The sequence below is a fragment of the Bubalus kerabau genome, chromosome 13, assembly GCF_029407905.1.
Source record: "Bubalus kerabau isolate K-KA32 ecotype Philippines breed swamp buffalo chromosome 13, PCC_UOA_SB_1v2, whole genome shotgun sequence".
In the NCBI taxonomy this organism is placed as follows: domain Eukaryota; kingdom Metazoa; phylum Chordata; class Mammalia; order Artiodactyla; family Bovidae; genus Bubalus; species Bubalus kerabau.
This window is the reverse complement of record NC_073636.1, coordinates 40,096,100-40,114,713: the sequence shown is the minus strand read 5'-3', so window position 1 is coordinate 40,114,713 and position 18,614 is coordinate 40,096,100. Positions and strand designations below refer to the sequence as shown.

At 46.2% G+C, this 18,614-nt stretch overlaps 1 protein-coding gene across 1 annotated transcript in view; it reads right to left on the bottom strand.

Moving 5' to 3' along the window:
- Positions 1–18,614, bottom strand: part of CFAP61 (cilia and flagella associated protein 61) — a 251,944-nt gene that overhangs the window by 36,411 nt on the left and 196,919 nt on the right. The window contains exons 23-25 of the mRNA XM_055543290.1: positions 14,336–14,663; positions 12,993–13,084; positions 5,956–6,161 (exon numbers count right to left, since the gene is read on the bottom strand). Of these exons, the coding sequence (XP_055399265.1) occupies positions 5,956–6,161; positions 12,993–13,084; positions 14,336–14,663 (626 nt within the window). The remainder of the gene's footprint in view (positions 1–5,955; positions 6,162–12,992; positions 13,085–14,335; positions 14,664–18,614) is intronic.

Genomic DNA, 18,614 nt, shown 5'->3' with positions numbered 1-18,614 from the left:
ATTTAGTGAAAGTCGCTCAGTCATGTCCAACTCTTTGTGATCCCACGGACTATACATACAGTCCATGGAATTCTCCAGGCCAGAATACTAGAGTGAGTAGCCTTTCCCTTCTCCAGGGAATCCTCCCAACCCAGGGATCAAACCCACGTCTCCTGCATTGCAGGCAATTCTTTACCAGCTGAGCCACAGTGTGTGATTTTCTACTGGACACAGCACAAGGTCACCAACCACAGAGGAACCAAAAGACACTTAAGTCATGATTAAATTATTCCAGTTGAGTCTAATAGATGAATGAAGCGGGAGGCAACATGGGCTGGCAGCCTTCTGCTTGGATGCTCTGAAGAGATGGCACACAGCAGCTTTCTTAAGGGAGTCGCTCCTTGGGTTTTGCAGATCAAAAAGGTAATGGCAGCCTTTTAAAGGGTCTGCTCCTGTCCCATTTATAATATTGTGCCCAGCAGCACTTACTCACTAAAAATAGGCCATCCAAGCACTTGGCAAGTGCAGAGGGGGGACGCGGCGCTTACAGGAGGAAAGGGCCGGGCGAGGGCAGCCTTTGAGAGCTGAGCACGTGAAGATGTGAAAAGAGGTGATTTAATCAAGGTTCATGAGTATCTGATGGGCTCACACAAAGAGACCGGGGCAAGACCTATTCACACCGTGAGGATAAAGGATGCTACAGACTAATTAAGGCTAAGGGGAAGGGATTCAGGAGGCAAGAGCTTTTCTTCACAGGGCCAACCGCTAAGAGGGGTAAATGAAGATGAGGACAGTTGAGAATGTGGGGAAGGCACAGGATGGGACAGGCCTTACTGGAGCCCCATGATGGGGACTTTGCAGGGGCCCGCCTCAGCCTTCCTCTCCTCTTCACCCACGGTTCCCATCTCTGCTTCCCTGGTACCCCAAGGAAGCTGCCTCTGCCCCAGTATCTGAGGGCGAAGCAGCACCAGAAGGTGGAGGGAAGGAGCTGCTGTCAAAGTGGGTAGGGGCTGGGGGTACGGAGTCACGACAGGTGTGTGTAGGTGTGCGTGGGCCACTGCAGGACACAGGCGCTCCTAGGGGAAGATGAGGGAAAAGTTCATTTTCTAGCATATTTGTTATGTGATTGTCAATGCTGGATGGTTCAGAAAGGAACAAATGATTACTTGGACGCCTTTCTTTTCTCAAAGTGATAAATCAGTCAACCCATCAATTTATTTCTCTCTCTTCCACACACATCAGCAGACATACTCCAGCAGACACACTCGCACAGACACATGCAATCACAGGTGCACACACGTGGTCACCAGGGGTGAATTTGTTCTCTTCATCACTGGCAGGTTGCACGGGCGCACCAAGGGGAAGACAAAAGATAAACCAGAGGTAGATTCCAAGCCAGCCTGGCTCCAGACCCTCAGCTGCACCGCTGTCCTGTGACAGCTGTCGGCTTGGGTATCACTGCTGACTGCTCGGCCACCACCATGTGCCCCAAATGGCTCCAAGCGAGCCTGTGCTCGGGCAGCCAGACCCCCAGCTGGCGAGGCCTTGGCTGCTATGGCGTCTGCCTGCGTGGCTGCCACCATTCCCGCTGTGGCCACCAGCACTGCCTCTGTCCTGGCCCGTGATGGCGCGAGACTAGCTTGAGGGAAGTGGACAGAAAGGATCCAGAGGGTTTTGCTGAACTCAGAGAGGAACTTGACCTTGAGGTCACGTCTGCCTTGCTGGAGACAGAGTGGCCAGTTAATGGTCAGCCCTTGCAGCCTGAAGGAAGGTGCCCCCAGATGCAGCAGAGGGAATCATGCCCAGATTTGAACAAGAGAGGTTGCTGGTGCTGCCCAGGTCAGGGAAACAATTGGTAATCATATCTCGGCCAAAATCAGCTAAACCATTCACCCTGCCTGCTGGGAAAGAGCTTTGCCAGCAGGTCTGACAGCAGACAGGGCAAGCGGACAGGGCCAAGAATCAGCACGGGACCTGGCAGCATTTCGTGGCACTTGAAAAGAACGTGGCCACAGCTGTTCGTGCACGCTAACATGCGTCCGGGAGGGATGGGCGGGGCCTGGGGGCACCCTGGGTACCACACTAGGACGTGATCAGCAGTCCCTTCTGCAGTTAGCCACTATTCCCCCTGAAACTTTCTTACAGATGTCAATTGGCATGTCCCAATAGCCAGTGCTCTCCCATCTTCCATCCCAAGTATCCACTCCTAGCAAATCAAATTGACTGTTTAAATTATTTCTACCATTAGTTAACAGCTGTGCCCCAACCAGTGGTCTCAAACTCACAAAGTCTGTCTCTTTCAACATACCTTCTTCTCGGGGAAAAAAAAAACTGACAATGGCTTTTGAATTTGGTCAAATTTTCTTTTCAGAGAAGACTCTTAATACATAGCTCCCACAAAAATCTTCTTTGACAAAGAACTGATACCCCACCAGCTCAAATATTTTGGGTAAAACTGACAGCAATAATAAATCCCTACCCAGATGATAAGGAACAAATGAATTCACTTTCTAAATACTTGCAGTGTTTTATTTTCAGTAAATAATGGAGTCAAGTCTACAGAGATTTAAGGAGAGAAAGTCTATGATTAAGAAGTTTGATACTTTATAATTTATAATGGGAAACATATAGGAAGACATCCTCATACATAAAATGTTTCAAAAGTTAAGTACTCTTCCTGGAAAAAGAATCCATACATGCTAAAAATGCTTAGCAAGACAGTAATAAAACTAAACTTTCTTATTATGAAAAAAAGTATCTACAAAATTATGTATGGTGAATGTCACATGCTTAACATTGAAAGCATTCCCTTTAAAATTAAGAATGAGGCAAGGGTGCCATCCATCACTACTTCTATCCCAACTTCTATCATACATCTCAGCCAGTGCAGTAAGACAAGAAAAAGAAAAAGAGCTACAAAGATTGAAAAAGAAGAAACAAACAAAACAGTCACTATTTGCAGATGATATAATTTTTTGTGTGGACAGTCTAAAAGAATTTACAGGTAAATTATTTGAATGGATGAAGGAGCTTAGCAAATTTGCAGATTATAAGACCATACAAAAAGTTAGCACATTTCCATAAACCATATAGCAGCAATCAGTAAAAAAATGATACAACAGTAATAAAAACATAAAGAACTTTGGATCATGTGCTGTGCTTAGTCACTCAGTCATGTCCGACTCTGAGATTCCATGGATTGCAGCTGCCAGGCTCCTTTGTCCATGGGGATTCTCTGGGCAAGAATACTGGAGTGGGTTGCCATGCCCTCCTCCAGGGGATCTTCCCAACCCAATGATCGAACTCTGGTCTCCGGCATTGCATGGGGATTCTTTATCAACTGAGCCATCAGGGAAGCCCAAGAATACGGGCGCAGGTAGCCTATCCCTTCTCCAGGGGGATTTTCCTGACCCAGGTATTGAACTGGGGTCTGCTGCACTGCAGGTAGATTCTTTACCAGCTGAGCAGGGAAGCCCAATTCGGATCATATCAAATGAAAATAACACAAGCCATTGATGGAGAAAATAATAAACCTTTATTGAGCTATTTAAAGAGACCCACATATATCAAGATCTACAGAGCTGACCCTTGAACGGTACTGATTGGAACGGCATGGACCCACTTACATGCATATTTTTCAATAGTAAACACTATCGTACTACCTAATCCATGCTTGGTTGACCAGAATGCTTGGTTGAATCCACTTTCTTCATAAAAGAAGTGAAAAGACAAGCCTCAAAATAGAAGATGAAGGAAGGAAACAAAACAAACCAAGTTTGTATCCAGAACATATAAATGAATACTGGGAGTTAGTAAGAGATGATATCCTGCCCAAAATGGACAAATGTCATAGACAAGCATTTCCTAGAAAGTACCATGAATGGTCACACAAACAAATGAAAACCACTAAACTGCATTAGAAACCAGGGACGAGAACATTACAACGCGGGTCAGACAGCTTCCCATGCCACCAGGATGGCCAAATGTTCAAGCTGAATGGTGCAGGGGCCTGCCAGGGTTGTGGAGGGCTCTCACAGCCGGGTGAGCAAGTGCAGCAGACACCACTACCTTGGGCAGCATCTGGGCATCACCTAGTACACCTGAGAGACATTCCTGCAAAGAGGTGTGCCCACGACACCAACTGCACCGAACTAGAACCATCTGAACACCCATCAACCTGAAAATGGACAGATGAGCTTCAAGACGATTTTGTTATCTTGGGAATATCACACAGCAGGGAAAGCACACGAACTCCAGCTACTCACGTGGCCATGGACAAGCTCGCAAACAAGAGCCCCAAATGGAGTGCTGACTTCCTTCAGCAGCCACAGAATTGATTCAAACAGGTAAAATGGATCAGTACATCATTTAGGAAACCACAGATACATGGTACACCTTTAAAACAAAGCTTGGCCTGCTGCCTGTTTCAGTACGCAGGTTTACTGGGACACAGCCACGTTCACTGTTTTATGGACAGTCCATGGCGGATTTCATGGCATGGACGCTGACTTGAGTTCTTGGAACAGAAGTCATGTGACCCCTGAAGCCGAAAGTATTTACCACCCTGACCTTTATAGGGAAAGCTGGCTGATCCCTGCTTTCCACGAAAGAGGGGGAATGATTAACCCAAATCACAGGACAGTGGTGACCACCAAGGAGATGGAAGTGGGTGTGATCAGACTGGTGCTTTGAAGTAAGGTTGCATGTGTGTGTGCGTGTTATGTCATTCAGTCGTGTCCGACTCTTTGTGACCCTATGAACTGCAGCCTGCCAGGCTCCTCTGTCCATGGGATTCTCCAGGCAGGAATACTGGAGTGGGTTGCCATGCCTTTCTCCAGGGGATCTTCCTGACCCAGGGATCGAACCCACATCTCTTATATCTCCTGCACTGGCAGGTAGGTTCTTTACCACTAGCACCACCTGAGAAGCCTCTAAGTAAGGTTATTATCCTATAAAGTACATACATGCTTTATATACTTTTTGTTTGTTTGTTTCTATGATTATTCTACAACTTAAAAACATTCTTATAAGAGGGAAGAGGGATTGCTTCTGATGTTTCAGACTCCCCCATGGCTACTGAGGACCCCAGAATTCTACATCTCTGTTGTCATCTTGTTTTGTGGACACACAGAAATTCTCCTAACCTTTCTAAGCAGCAGATTGAGAGTTCTACTCTAAAATTCTAGCCTTCCTAGAGTTATAGGATAAGTTCTCTGAATTGAAAAGACTGGGGTCTAGACCACCCAGTCTGAGTAACCTGCCAGAGCAGAATTCAACGCCTTAGGCAAATGGTCACCCTCCTCTGTTAAAGCATGTGCCCTGAGAAGGTGGCTGGAGTCACAGACACCCTGCCTGCGGTGGTGGGATTCCCACCAGGACCAGGTGCCTCTGCATCCTGCCTCCAAATTGACTTCTTACATTTCTGATCACTACTCTTAGCAGCCTGTGTCTCAAGAGAGACTTGAATATCATCTGTGGCATGGAAGCCATGCGGGGATATGTCTGGAACCCAGCCTGCACATGGCCACAGGGCCAGGTGTGGACACACCAAGAGTCCATGCTCTTCTCCTCTGTGGGCTTCTCCATTCCTCTGGCTGATGCTGATGGTCTCACACCCTTCACTGTTGAGAAGCTCTAACTTCTCCCAGGTTTTCTCTGGTGGCTCAGATGACAAAGAATCCGTCTGCATTGCGGGAGACCTGGGTTCGATCCCTGGATTGGGAAGATCCCCTGGAGGAGGGCATGGCAACCACTGGGGTATTCTTGCCTGGAGAATCTGCAGGGACAGATGAGCCTGGTGGGCTATAGTCCATAGGGTTGCAAAGAGTCAGACATGACTGAGCAACTGAGCACAGCATAGCTCTCCCAGGGGTTCCCATCAACTTGCTGGCGCATCATAAAATACCTCTCTCATTCACAAGACACCGACTGCCTGTGTTTGCATTTCCATTCAGGAGAGGGCAATGCCCAGCTTACCTGTAGAGATCTGGGACCAGCCCATCTTTATACCGAGCGCACAGGTTGTTGAGGGCCTGCTCGTGCTGACCAAACAAGCGGATGTAGTTGGAAGCGGGGAAAGGCACTTTGGAAAGGCATGTGATGGTTTCCACCATCCTGTACTTGTTGATGTGGATGCGGAAGTAATTCCCATTCTTCACGTTACCCGTTATTATTTCTGAACCCTGGTGGGGGCGGGCATCAGAAAAACCCCATTAGAAACATGTCTGGACTTTGGCAACTTTGTCACAGCAATTTATTTTTCAAATATAACAGGGTATATGTTATTGCTTGCTGCAAATCACAGTGGTAGGTATTGACCAAGATCAACTAAAGGTAAGTGCGTGTCAGAAACCATGCATGTGGTTTAATGACTAAACGCATGTGGACTTAATGACTAAAAGTTCCTCGGGATATTTCACACTGTGACTACATCATTCCACATTTCTAAATTGGTTGCTAGGTTATGGCCAATTCTCCTTTCTTCAACACCTCACTCAGCTGGTCCGTGGAACTGGGTCTTTTCTCTCCTGTGAGGTGTCTAAGACTGTTAACTTTCTTAATTTTTCACAGTACCACTTTGAGAAAAGCTCCTAGTCAAAGGTGGTCAAAAGGAAAGACAGTTTTTAAAATTTTACTTGAACAAAGGAAGCAAGGTAAAGGTAAACCTCTGACAGCTGGGTTTGGGGAGGTTTGACTGGTAGGGTCCGTTTCCATGAAGAAGGTTCAAGCTCACGGGAAACAAACACACACACAATGTGTGGGCTACTTGTTAGCTTGTAAATTAGGAGAGGCGGAGGTTACTGGCTTTATGTCTTTTAGAAACGGACTGAAACCGCCACGTGAACCCAAGTGATGAGGAAACACACCTCTCTGCTCCAGTCACGACTACTTTTTCTATTTCAGCCCCTGGTGGCCACTGACCAGACATGCTTCCCACCAGCTCCAGCAACGAGCAGAACCTCTGGGGACAATCCTGGGTTTGGCTGGTGGTGGCTGAACCTGCACTTTGGCCCTGGACTCTGGACCCAGGACACAATAATGTTCAGTGACTGTCTCCTGAGAGCATATTGATTGAAGCTTTTGCCCTGAACTTGACTGTGACATTTAGAAATCCACCACAAGGTGAACTGCAAGGATCCCAAACATTTACTGAGTCCCGGACATCCCCTAGAGACACTGTCTAAACAAGAACACACAGTTTACCTGGATTTTTAAGTAAATTGAAGCAACTGGTGGGTGTTTGGGTATCATGTGGCTAAGCTCTGAGGAGGAACCAGTCACTCATAAAGGCACAAGGTGAGACAGAGGGGAGGGTAGACAGGTAAGTCCTGGCCCAGCCCCAAGGATGTGAGTGACAGTAGGGGACAGAACAAATACAGTTTAGGAAAGAGGTGGAGGATGGCACCCCAAGCAAGGTGCACCAAGTCCATCATCATAGAGATGGATGGATACAGAGAGGAAATCTACCTCCATAGCAAAGGGCTGAAAACAACATGCAATGAGGTGTTATCTAACAAAACAATGGTACATCTGCACAATGGGATACAGTGTATCCAATGGAAATTATTGGTAAACTGTATTTCATAACAGGGAAATATGTTTCCAGTACATTTTATACTGCAGAAGTACAGTATAACAATTTGTAATTTTTATAACTTGCACAGATTCATTCTATTTTCATAAAAATACATGGGATCATTTATTTGCTTTTGTGTCAACATTTTAACAAAATGTTAATGGGTGGGGGGTTGCTAAGACTAAAGCTGCTGGTATCAAACTCATATAGTCTTTAAAGTCTTGTGTTTATCCTTAGAGATGCACATAACAGGAACATTCATCATGCTCTATCTCCGTGTGTATTTAATTCAGAAATAGCTTTGCTATGATGAGCCAGCAAGTAAAGTTGACCCCTGGAGGCCCCTTTGCAGTCAGGGGTGCCTTGGTGAAGGGCATGAATAGCTGGGGGTGGGGCTGCCCCCTGACCTCGCAGGTAGGGTGACTGGGGTCCCGGGAGAGGGGGCACTGGCCATAGCTTGCAATAGTTTTGGTGCCAGGTTTCCCCAGGGCTCAGTGGAGAGCGGATCCCACAAGGCCTTGGACCCTCCTCTTCATCTTTGAAACTTATTTATGCTGAGTGATTACAGAAAAGCACTTGGGCATCCAAGGGGTACGTCTTGAGATCCACCCACATGGCTACTAATATTTTGGGCTCAGCAAAGACTTTCACTGAATATCCCACTCTCACAATGGCTCACAAGCACCAGTATGTGGGGGCTGATTCGGGGGATACGGAGCACCTTGGAGCGAGGTTCATGGTGACTCCATGGGTGGTGTCTTGCCACGTTTCTGTGGGGTCCTGGCAGGTTGCTGGTGGAGAATCTGAGCATCATGGGCCCTCCCTCTGAGGTCATCCCCTTCAGGAGGGCTAATGAGTCGTCAGCATCATCGTGGGTCTGCTTATCTGGGGGTGAGGCAAGCTGGTCTTATTTTTTAAATAATTTTTATTCCTTTATTTGACTTTTGGCTGTGCTGGGTCTTCTCTGCTGCCCAGGTGTCTCTAGGTGCGGCGAGCAGGGGCCGCTCTTCATTGCGGTGCGCAGGCTTCTTATCGCGGTGGCTTCTCTTGTCGCCGCACACAGGCCCTAGACAGCAGGTTCAGTACTTGCTTACGGGCTCAGTTGCCCCAAAGGCATGTGGAAGCTTCCCAGACCAGAGATCGATCCCTTGTCCCCTGCACTGGCAGGTGGATTCTTCACCACTTGGGCCATCAGGGAAGTCCTTTTTCTTTTTTTTAATTTAAAAGTCAAATTAGCAGCCGCGTGGAGGAAGGAAAGACCCAGTGGTGCAGAGATAGCTTAACTCTGGAAGTGACCATGACTATTGTTAATAAGACTTGGCACCGTGATCACATAACACGAGAAACATTCTCGTGTTTGGGGGCCATCCTGGGGCCTGTGGCATGGAAACAGTTTGCATTGACACGAAAGACAAGTTGCTTAAGGATGGGTTTTTCAGACACAAGTTACCCCATGGGGCTGGGCAGACTGATCTAAATTTCTTAGGTCATTTCTAGTCACAGCAGATGGGAAAATCCAGTGAAGTCCAGAACACTTCTGCTTATCCTTAAATGAGGACTTTAGGTGGCTTCCAGCCCGGCCACCCCATGAGGGATTCTGGGGTAACAGTGATGGTTTCACATGCTTTCCAGTTCTTGGGGATGTGGTGAGTTTCCAGTTCTTGGGGATGTGGTGAGTTTCTTCCTTTAAATACATGAGTTAATTGTTAGGATATTCAGGTCTTGAATTTAAAATTTTGACAGAGTAACTGGTTCTGATGTGGGTCTTTTTTTTTTTTTTTTTTTTGTCTTCCCATCTTTTCCTGAATATAATTATTCTTTTGAGCTCCTTTATGATTTTGACAAAGATTGGAACATGCCTCTGGAATTCATGCCAAGTGGAAGACCCAGGGGTAATCAGACTCGGCGTGCAAGAAACCCAGGTTTCAGCCCCCACGATGAACACACAGTTTTAAATTTAGTGGCATCCAAGGCAGGGTTTGTTGTGACAAATTTCTTTATTCCATGGAGGATAAGCCAACAAAGCATGTGGACTGGAATCTGTAGATCAGTTTATTATGTAGACAACTTGGGGACCCCTTTCTTCCTTTTGTCGGGCTACCAAGTGAATTACTCAAGCATCTCTTACTTAAATATCCTAAGGAGAGAGTGTTTTAGGAATCTGATGAGGTTCATCTGTACTACAATTATTGTGAGAACAGTAATTTGGTTTCTCGAGTGAAATACTGCTCCAAGGGTTCCATTCTCCACCCACTGGTGATATTTAGGCAACTGCCTGGCCATTTTGGCAACAATTTTACTTAATCAAATTAGTTCCAACCCCAAAAAATTGCCATGGAACCATCCTACATTTTTTTTTCTTGGTGAATAAAATGGGGGAAAAATCTGTTTAGATCTTTTGTACTAATTAAAAAGGAGGCCCGCCTGGCAAAATGGTTAATTACAGTCAGGGTTCCTGCTCAAATACTGTCACAGTACCAGCCAAAGAAGCTATTCAAGTTCTAGTCTTATTAAAACTGTCATTAACTAAAACTTCCTTTGGCACATCCTCTGACTTTATTCCCAGAGAGAGCCATGGTTCATAAACAAATGATATTGCGTGTCAGAAATCACACACCGTCCTTGAAGAATCTGGTTCTGTCCAAAATCAAGTCCAGTATTTCCTAGTTTTTGAAACTACTTGGTTCCCGGTATTTATCTACAAAGACCAAAGTGTCCGCTGGTCACACTCCAAACTCATCATCCGAGTTGCCTCCTGTTTACATCATCGGTGGCAAACTATACTTTCCAAAGATGGCCCCAATGGTATCCCATCCCACATGCTCTTCTACACTTGACCTTGACTATCTTCCCATTGAGAAATGAACTCTGTCCTTTCTCCTTGAATCCCACTAGGCTGTGACTGCTCCGACAGAGGATGTGGGGGTAGTGACTGCTATTTGACTTTCAGGGCTGAGTCATAAAAGGCAGTGCAGTGTCCAGCTGGCTGGTGGGGACCCTTGCACGTGGGAGTCCTGAGCTTCCATGCAGGCAGTCTCACCACTCAGAGGCCACCAGGCTGTGAGGAAGCCCAGGTGACATGGGCAGCCCAGGTGTGATGCTCTGGCCAGCAATCTCTGTGGCTGAGCTGTGCCAGTCCAGGTCAGTGACAAGCCTTCGGTCAGAGGACCCAATCACTGGGCTACCCCTAGTCTACTAAGTCCCAGCTGAGCAGAGACAAGCTGCTCCCACTGTGTCCTGTCCAAACTCCTAACCAACAGAATCTGAGCACAGTCCAAGGGCTGCTTCATGTTGCTAAGCTTTGTTACAGAGCAATAGAGACTGGAGACCATTGACTATGGTCCTTACTTGAAGCATTTTGCATCAGACCATGGATATGGGACATGCCTAAAAGAATCTTGGAAAGGCCCAAGGGAAATAAGTTTTAAACACATGACATCTGACCTTTCCTCAGCAGAACCAGGTCTCAGGACTTATCTGGAACTATGATTAACAACATTCACCACTGATGGGGCACCTGTTTTACTCCCTGAAGGGAGTGTTACTTTATATATGATCCCTAATGATCCCAGAAAAGCAGAGGAGTTGATAACTTGCCCAAAGTCCACGGTAAGACAACTGGAACACTGGGATTCTGACTTCCCAAAGCGGGGCCAGAAGCCTGGGAGGTCTGGAGTCTGTTCTCCTGATGGAAATTTCCATCAGTTTCTACTACATCTCACTGGCCAGGACCTGCCATGTGGCTGACCTCATTCTCAAGGAAATCTGGGAAATGTGCTTATTTTAAGTTAGATTGCTAATCTTCCAAAGGAAAAAAAAAAATCAGGATGTGAAAATGGGAATGGAAGCAGGCAACCTCCAGTGATTGCCTCACTGATGAAACGCAAACATGACACACAGGAAGGAAAGCCTCTGCTACAACAGACGCCACTCTGGGGCCAGCTGCCAGAGAGTCCTACGCGGGGAGCTCCCAACTGGCCAGCCACCCTGTGTCCTTGCTTCCTCTCTAGCTACCTTGAAGCCAGGAGAACACTGCCCTCCCCACAATCCCCAAGCACACGCAGCTTCTGCTTCACCTCCACGGTCTTTCCAGTGTCATTCAGAGGAGCAGGAGCACCAGGGGGTTCGGACGGACATCAGACCCTCAGCAATTTGCCTGCTGTCACCACAGAGGTGACATCGAGAATTTTAATTATCGATGGATACATCACAGGCTACCTCAGAACTTTGTGACTTAATGTCCTTCAGGAGGTAGTTGGATACATAAACTGGTGGTGCATCCAGACAGCAGAATAGATATATAAATATAAAATTCAGGGCTAAAAAGAAATGGACTCTCAAGCCATGAAAAGGCATGGAGGAAACTTAAATGCAAATTGTTAAGTGAAACAAGCTGATTTGAAAAGGTGACAGACTGTATGATTCCCACTCTATGATATTCTGAAAAAGGCAAAACTATGAAGACAGTGAAAAAAAAAAGGTCACTGGTTGCCAGGAGTTTCAGGGGAGGGAGAGAGGGAAGAACAGGTGGAACCGAAGGGATTTTTTTGGGTAGGGACCCTGGTCTGTATAACACCACTATGGTGGACCCAGGTCATCATACATTTGTCCAAACCCGCAGCATGTACAATACCAAGAGTGAATCATCATGTAAGTTGTGGGCTTCTGGTGATGATGCACCAGTGTTGGTTCATCAGTTGTAACAAACATACCCTGTGGTGGGGATGTTGATAACGGGGGCAGCTATGCATGAGAGGCTCAGGGGATGTATGGGAAATCTCTGTACCCTTTTCTCAATTTTGCTGTGGACCTAAAACTGCTCTAAAAAATAGATGGCTTAAAATGTCAATCAACTTTTACAACCTTAGTCTTTGGGAGTCACAGAAGTTGGGACTAGCTTAGCTAGGGGATTCTGGCTCATGGTCTCCTGCAAAATTTGTGGTCAAGATATCAGCCAGGGCTGCATCATCTGAAGGTTGGACTGGGGCTGGAGGACCACTCACACAGATGGCTCCTCACATGACTAGCAAATTGTGGAATGTCCAGGGCAAGAATCCTCAATCTCTTTCCATGCGGACCCCACCAAAGGGCCAACCGGGTGACCTGATGATATGGCAGCAATGACCCAGGAGGGTGCAAGTTGGAAGCTGTAGGATCTTTCAGGACCTGGCCTCAGAAGGCACACACTATCATTTATGCAATATCCTGCTGGCTACACACGTCAGCCCTGGTCAGTGTGGGTGGGGACCACTCATGGACATGGATACCAAGGGGCAGGAATGAGTAGGGGCCATTTCAGGGGCCAGCTGGCCCATGGCTTTCTGATGCAAGAACCAATACATGACACTAAAAACTGTGGATTAAGAATTTCACCCCCTACCCCCAGAAACAAAGTGCTATATTTGAAAGTAAAATGAAATTCAGGAAAAATACTTACAAAATCAGACTGGGCCCTCTGTACCTCCAAAGGGGTTGGAATGGTGGGCTTGGAGACATGCAAGTAATGGTAAGACCCAGGGAGGATGCCTCCTAGTGGAGAAGGCCAGTTTTAGACACTTTATTTCAGCTGGGTGAACAAATGGGTAGCAGGGCTGACATCTATACCACAAGACCACCAGAGACACCTGCTGTGGTGTGCACCACTCACTTTCCCACCAAAGTGCCTCTGTTAACAAGGGACACCCTGGGGCTGATAACATTTAATACAACCAAGGTGAATGTGCCATAATAGCACACAATACAGACACCAATGCTCTAAGAGGTCCAGGCTGACCCTGTGCATCCTGACTTCCCATAACTCACGGCTCTCTAATCCCCACCTACCAAGGCTTTGTAAACGTGGCCAAGATGTTCCCTTTCTCTGTCCTCCTCCACTGTGTAACCAACATACTAAAAAAAGTAAATGTTATAAGGAAAGTCAACAAAGTCCTTGTTCGAGGCTTTAGAAAATGTGGATTATGAAACGGTTACTATTTCTAGCTGGCCCCAGAAGCCCAAGCCAGGTCCCACTCTGAGCATCTTCTGACAACTGGGACTTGTCCTTTTCCATGGCCACTGCCCTCCCTAAGGTCTTGTCCAGAGTGAGGAGGCGATCATGACCTCTCACTGGGCAGATAAACACAAAGACTGGGATGTTGGGTTTCTGCCCCTTTAGACTGATGTTCTGTCTACTGGATTAGGGTTCACAGACCCTCCCCCCAGGAGTCCATGGATGATTATGGGTGTTGGCCCATCAACTCTCTGGAAGTACATATACACAATTCTATAAATATGTGCATTTTTCTGACAGAAGGTCCATCTCCCAAATATAAGGAAATTCTGTGTTACTCATGTGATGACCTCCTTAGGAGCCAATAAAACAGGGGATTAAAGTGGACCCATTTTACAGCTGCTACGAGTTGTGCTTATTATTTCAGACAGCAGACTGAAGCATGGGAGGCTCAGAAGCTCTCCTGATCTCTCAACTTTCAGTGAGAATAAAAGTTTGGCAAGATGTCAGGGCATCACACCACACACCAGTGGTGAGGAGCCTCTGGGCAAGTTATTGACCATTCCCTAGTCTCAGTGGTCTTACACATAGAGTGACCATCACAGTTCTGACATGGTAGAATCAGGTCCATCATAAACAGTTAAACATGAGAGAGCCCTCTCCCCACAATCTCTTTGCAAAGCCACTGACACACAGCGAAGCATCCTCACCAAGCCTACGGGAAATGGGGCTGGCTGGTCCAGACCCAACCAGCGGCTGCAGCAGTGGGATGAGGGTGGCCCCCTACACACCTTTGATCTTGGCTCCCTTGTACATGGGGATGAGTCGGTCAAGGTCGGCCGGTGGTTCGGTCACAGGCTCCAGAGTCGGATCGAAGAGCTTGAGCATTGCTGCTGCCAGTTGGAAGCCGATCTCTTTGGAATTGAAGTTGCTGTGAGTCCACTCATTCGAATAGTACCTATTAGAGAACTTGGTGAGGGGGCCGGCAGCTCTGATGGCTATGTCATTGGTGTGGAAGTTGCTGTCGATCACGAGTCGGCCATCGTAGACCAGGCATGCATCATTGAAGGCTTTGAACGTTTCATAATCCACGTTCTTCTCAAGGAAGCTGAAGAACATCTAGAAAGTGAACAGACACATTATCCTTAGTTATCATTCTTCACTGTACCTTCTCAAGAGGTTGGATCATCTCCATTTTATTATTTGGGGCACACTAGAAAACCTAAATCCACTAAGAGTATGTCCTAATGGTGTGTGTATCTTTCAGATGAAGAACAAATTAATATCACTCAATGTCACTCTTTTTTTTTAATCGCTTATTTAGGTATCCAGCAATGGATGCCGCATGGTGGAACATCTCCCACGAGAGCACGTTCTCCCCTGTAAGGAGGTTTATGTTCATAGACACCACTTGCCTCTCATTCCAGGACACTCAAAATCACTCCTTCTCAGTCTCCTTCCATTTTCCCCTCTGGTGTCTGACACTCATGTCTCTCCAGGTTCCTTCTTGGGGTCACCTTGTCGACTCTTTAGTCTTCAGACTGCCCCATTCCTGGCCCTTTAAGCCCAGAAAGTCTGTCCTTGCAGGATACCCCATTCGCCTCCATACCCTCCAGGTCTGGGCTCCTGCCCTGGGAGGGCAGGTACTGATTCAGTGAATATAGACAGGGTACCTGCATGCCCCACCCCCACATTCTCTGCCCAGATTTTAATACTTTCTCACACTCATCTGGAAATCATCTTCTGTATTGATGTTTCATTAAAGCATCTAGTGAAAGTGAAAGGGAAAGTTGTTTAGTCGTGTCCAGATCTTTGTGACCCTTGGACTATACAGTCCATGCAATTCTCCAGGCCAGAATACTGGAGTAGGTAGTCATTCCCTTCTCCAGGGGATCCTCCTGACCCAGAAATCAAACCAGGGTCTCCTGCATTGCAGGTGGATTCTTTACCAGCTGAGCTACCAGGAAGCCAGTCTAAGCTATTTGTTTTTAGGGCTTCAGTTGTTGTGGAAGAGGCTAAATTGACTCATTTTTATCTTAGTTGTTGCTATTCAGTCACTAAGTCATGTCCCACTCTTGGCAACCCCATGGACTATAGCACGCCAGGCTCCCCTGTCCCTCACCATGTCCCAGACTTTGCTCAAATTTATGTCCATTGAGCCAGTGATGCTATCTAACCATCTCGTCCTCTGTTGCTCCCTTCTCTTGCTCTTTCCCAGCATCAGGGTCTTTTCCAGTGAGTTGGCTTTTTGCATCAGGTGCCAAAGTATTGAAGTTTCAACTTCAGCATTAATCCTTTCAATGAATATTCAGGGTTAATTTCCTTTAAGATGGACTGGTTTGATCTCCTTGCAGTCCAAGGAACTCTTAAGTGTCTCCAACACCACAATTCAAAAGCATCAGTTCTTTAGCACTTGGCTTTCTTTATGGTCCAACTCTCAAATTCATACATGACTACTGGAAAAACCATAGCTTTAACTATATGGATGTTTATAGACAAAGTGATGATTCTGCTTTTTAATACACTATTGAGGTCTGTGATAGCTTTTCTTCCAAGGAGCAAATGTCTTCTAATTTCATGGCTATAGTCACCATCTGCAGTGATTTTGGAGCCTAAGAAAAGAAAATATGTCACTGCTTCCACTTTTCCCCCTTCTTTTTGCCATGAATCTTAGTTTTTTTTTTTTTTTTTTAATGTTGAGTTTCAAGCTAGCTTTTTTACTCTCCTCTTTCACTCTCCTCAAGAGGCTCTTTAGTTCCTCTTTACTTTCTGCCATTAAAGTGGTATCATCTACATATCTGAAGCTGTTGATATTTCTCCTGGCAATCTTGATTCCAGTTTGTGATTCATCCAGCCCGGCATGTCACATGATGTACTCTGCATAGAAGTTAAATGAGCAGAGACATTCCACACCCCTTCTCCACCCAAGAGTGATGCGCGAATGAGGAGTGAGGCAGGAATGAGCCTGCAACTGCCACTAATCACAGGTGACCACATACATTTAAATCAAAATTAGTTAGGTACTTCCCTAGAAGTCCAGTTTCCCTGCTGGCTCAGCTGGTAAAGGATCTGCCAGCAATGTGGGAGATCCAGGTTTGATCCCTGGGTAGAGAAGATCCCCTGGAGAAGGGAATGGCAACCCACTCCAGTATTCTTGCCTGGAAAATTCCATGGACAAAGGAGCCTGGCAGGCTATAGTCCATGGGGTCACAAAGAGTCAGACATGACTGAGCGACTAACACTTTCACTTTCCCTGGTGGTCCAGTGGCTACGACTCTGAGCTCCCATTGCTGGCAGCCCCGGTTTGATCCCTGGTCAGGGAACTAGATCTTGCGTGCCACAAATAAAGATCCCACAAACTGCAAATAAGGCCTGGCACAGCCAAATAAATAAATATTTTTAAAATAAATAAATCTAAATTAATTAAAAGTAAATAAAATTGAAAATCCAGACCCTCAGTTGTGGCCTATTTCAAACGCCCAAAAGCTACAGGTGGCAGCGGCTGCCATACTGACCGAACAAGTATGGACCGTTTCTACCATCACAGGAAGGTCCACTGGACAGCACCTGACTCGAGTCCACCATCCCTGTGATATCCTTTCTTCTTCCTGAGGGAACCAGCAAGGACTTTTCCCCTTTGCCTGTCTCTGTTCACTTGGACATCTAATCCTCTCCCAATTACTCCCATTCAGGTAGCCTCTTTCTCTCTAATCTGTTATAAAATTCTTTCTGCTTTTAACCTTACTCAGTGACCACAGGAAAATATATTTCTCTGAGTCCCTCACTCTGAGTCTGTCTCTCTACTCCTCTTTTCTTTTTTGCCTCGACTCCTTTCCCATCTATATAGAAATAGACTTCTCACCCATAGAAAAACACGTAGAAATATTTGAATTGAAATTATATGTGCAAAACAGGACAATTAATGCTCAGTATTCTCCTTCAACATCCCCACAAAGTTCTTCTACCTGCTCAGTTTATCTCCTAGGTAAACCTACCTTTTATTAAGGTGAAAGTGAAAGTGAAGTCGTTCAGTCGTGTCCCACTCTTTGCAACCCCATGGACTGTAGCCCTCCAGGCTCCTCCATCCATTTTCCAGGCAAGAGTACTGGAATGGGTTGCCATTTCCTTCTCCAGGGGATCTTCCCAACCCAGGGATCGAACCCGGGTCTCCAGCATTGCAGGCAGAGGCTTTTACCATCTGAGACACCAGGGAAGCCTCCACTTTTTATTAAGGGGCACATTAAATATACTAGCCCTTGTTTTCCTGGGTTTGGAAGATTACCAGCACTTCTACTGAAATCGTGTTATTTTATACCATTTTGGCATAGGCATTCAGAACATGGTTACATTAGAGACATACGAGTTGGTGGAGTGGACCGATTGCTGGAACAGCAAATCCAGCACTGTCCCCGGGAACACAAGTTCTGAGTCACAGATCTCTCATACCTCTCAAACACAATTCATGTGCTCCTATAAGGCCAACTGAATATTACATCTTGGCAGAAAATATGGAGTATTAGAAGAAACATCTGCTTTAAATTCCTCTCTAAATAATGCCCTAAGGTTCTACCTTAAGGAACTAGGAAAAGAAAGGCATGGTAAAGCCAAAGCAAGCAGAAAAAAAGAAAATTGTTAAGAGCAGAAATCAATGAGAGAGAAAACTGACAGACAACAGAGACAATTAACAAACTCAAAAGCTGGTGCTTTGGGGGAAAAAAATCAATACAATCGACAAACATCTATCTAGACAGAGAACTTTAGACAGGTCTTCGCCTCGTCTTCATTTCTGGCGGTTGCTGCCTATTTGTGCTATTCAGGATCTGAGGGCGGCTGCCATCACTCCATCTCTACTTCCGTCAGCACACAGGCTTCTTCCTGTGGGCTTCCTCTCTGCCATCACATCTTTCTCTCCGTATAAGGGCATCAATCATCAGACTTAGGACCCACCCCAATCCAAGAGGACCTTCTCTTTGTTTGACAGCAACCACTAAGATCCTATTTCCAAGTAAGGTCACGTTCAGGTCCTGAGGCTTAGGACCATAGCTCTCCAGGGGACATATTTCAAACCAT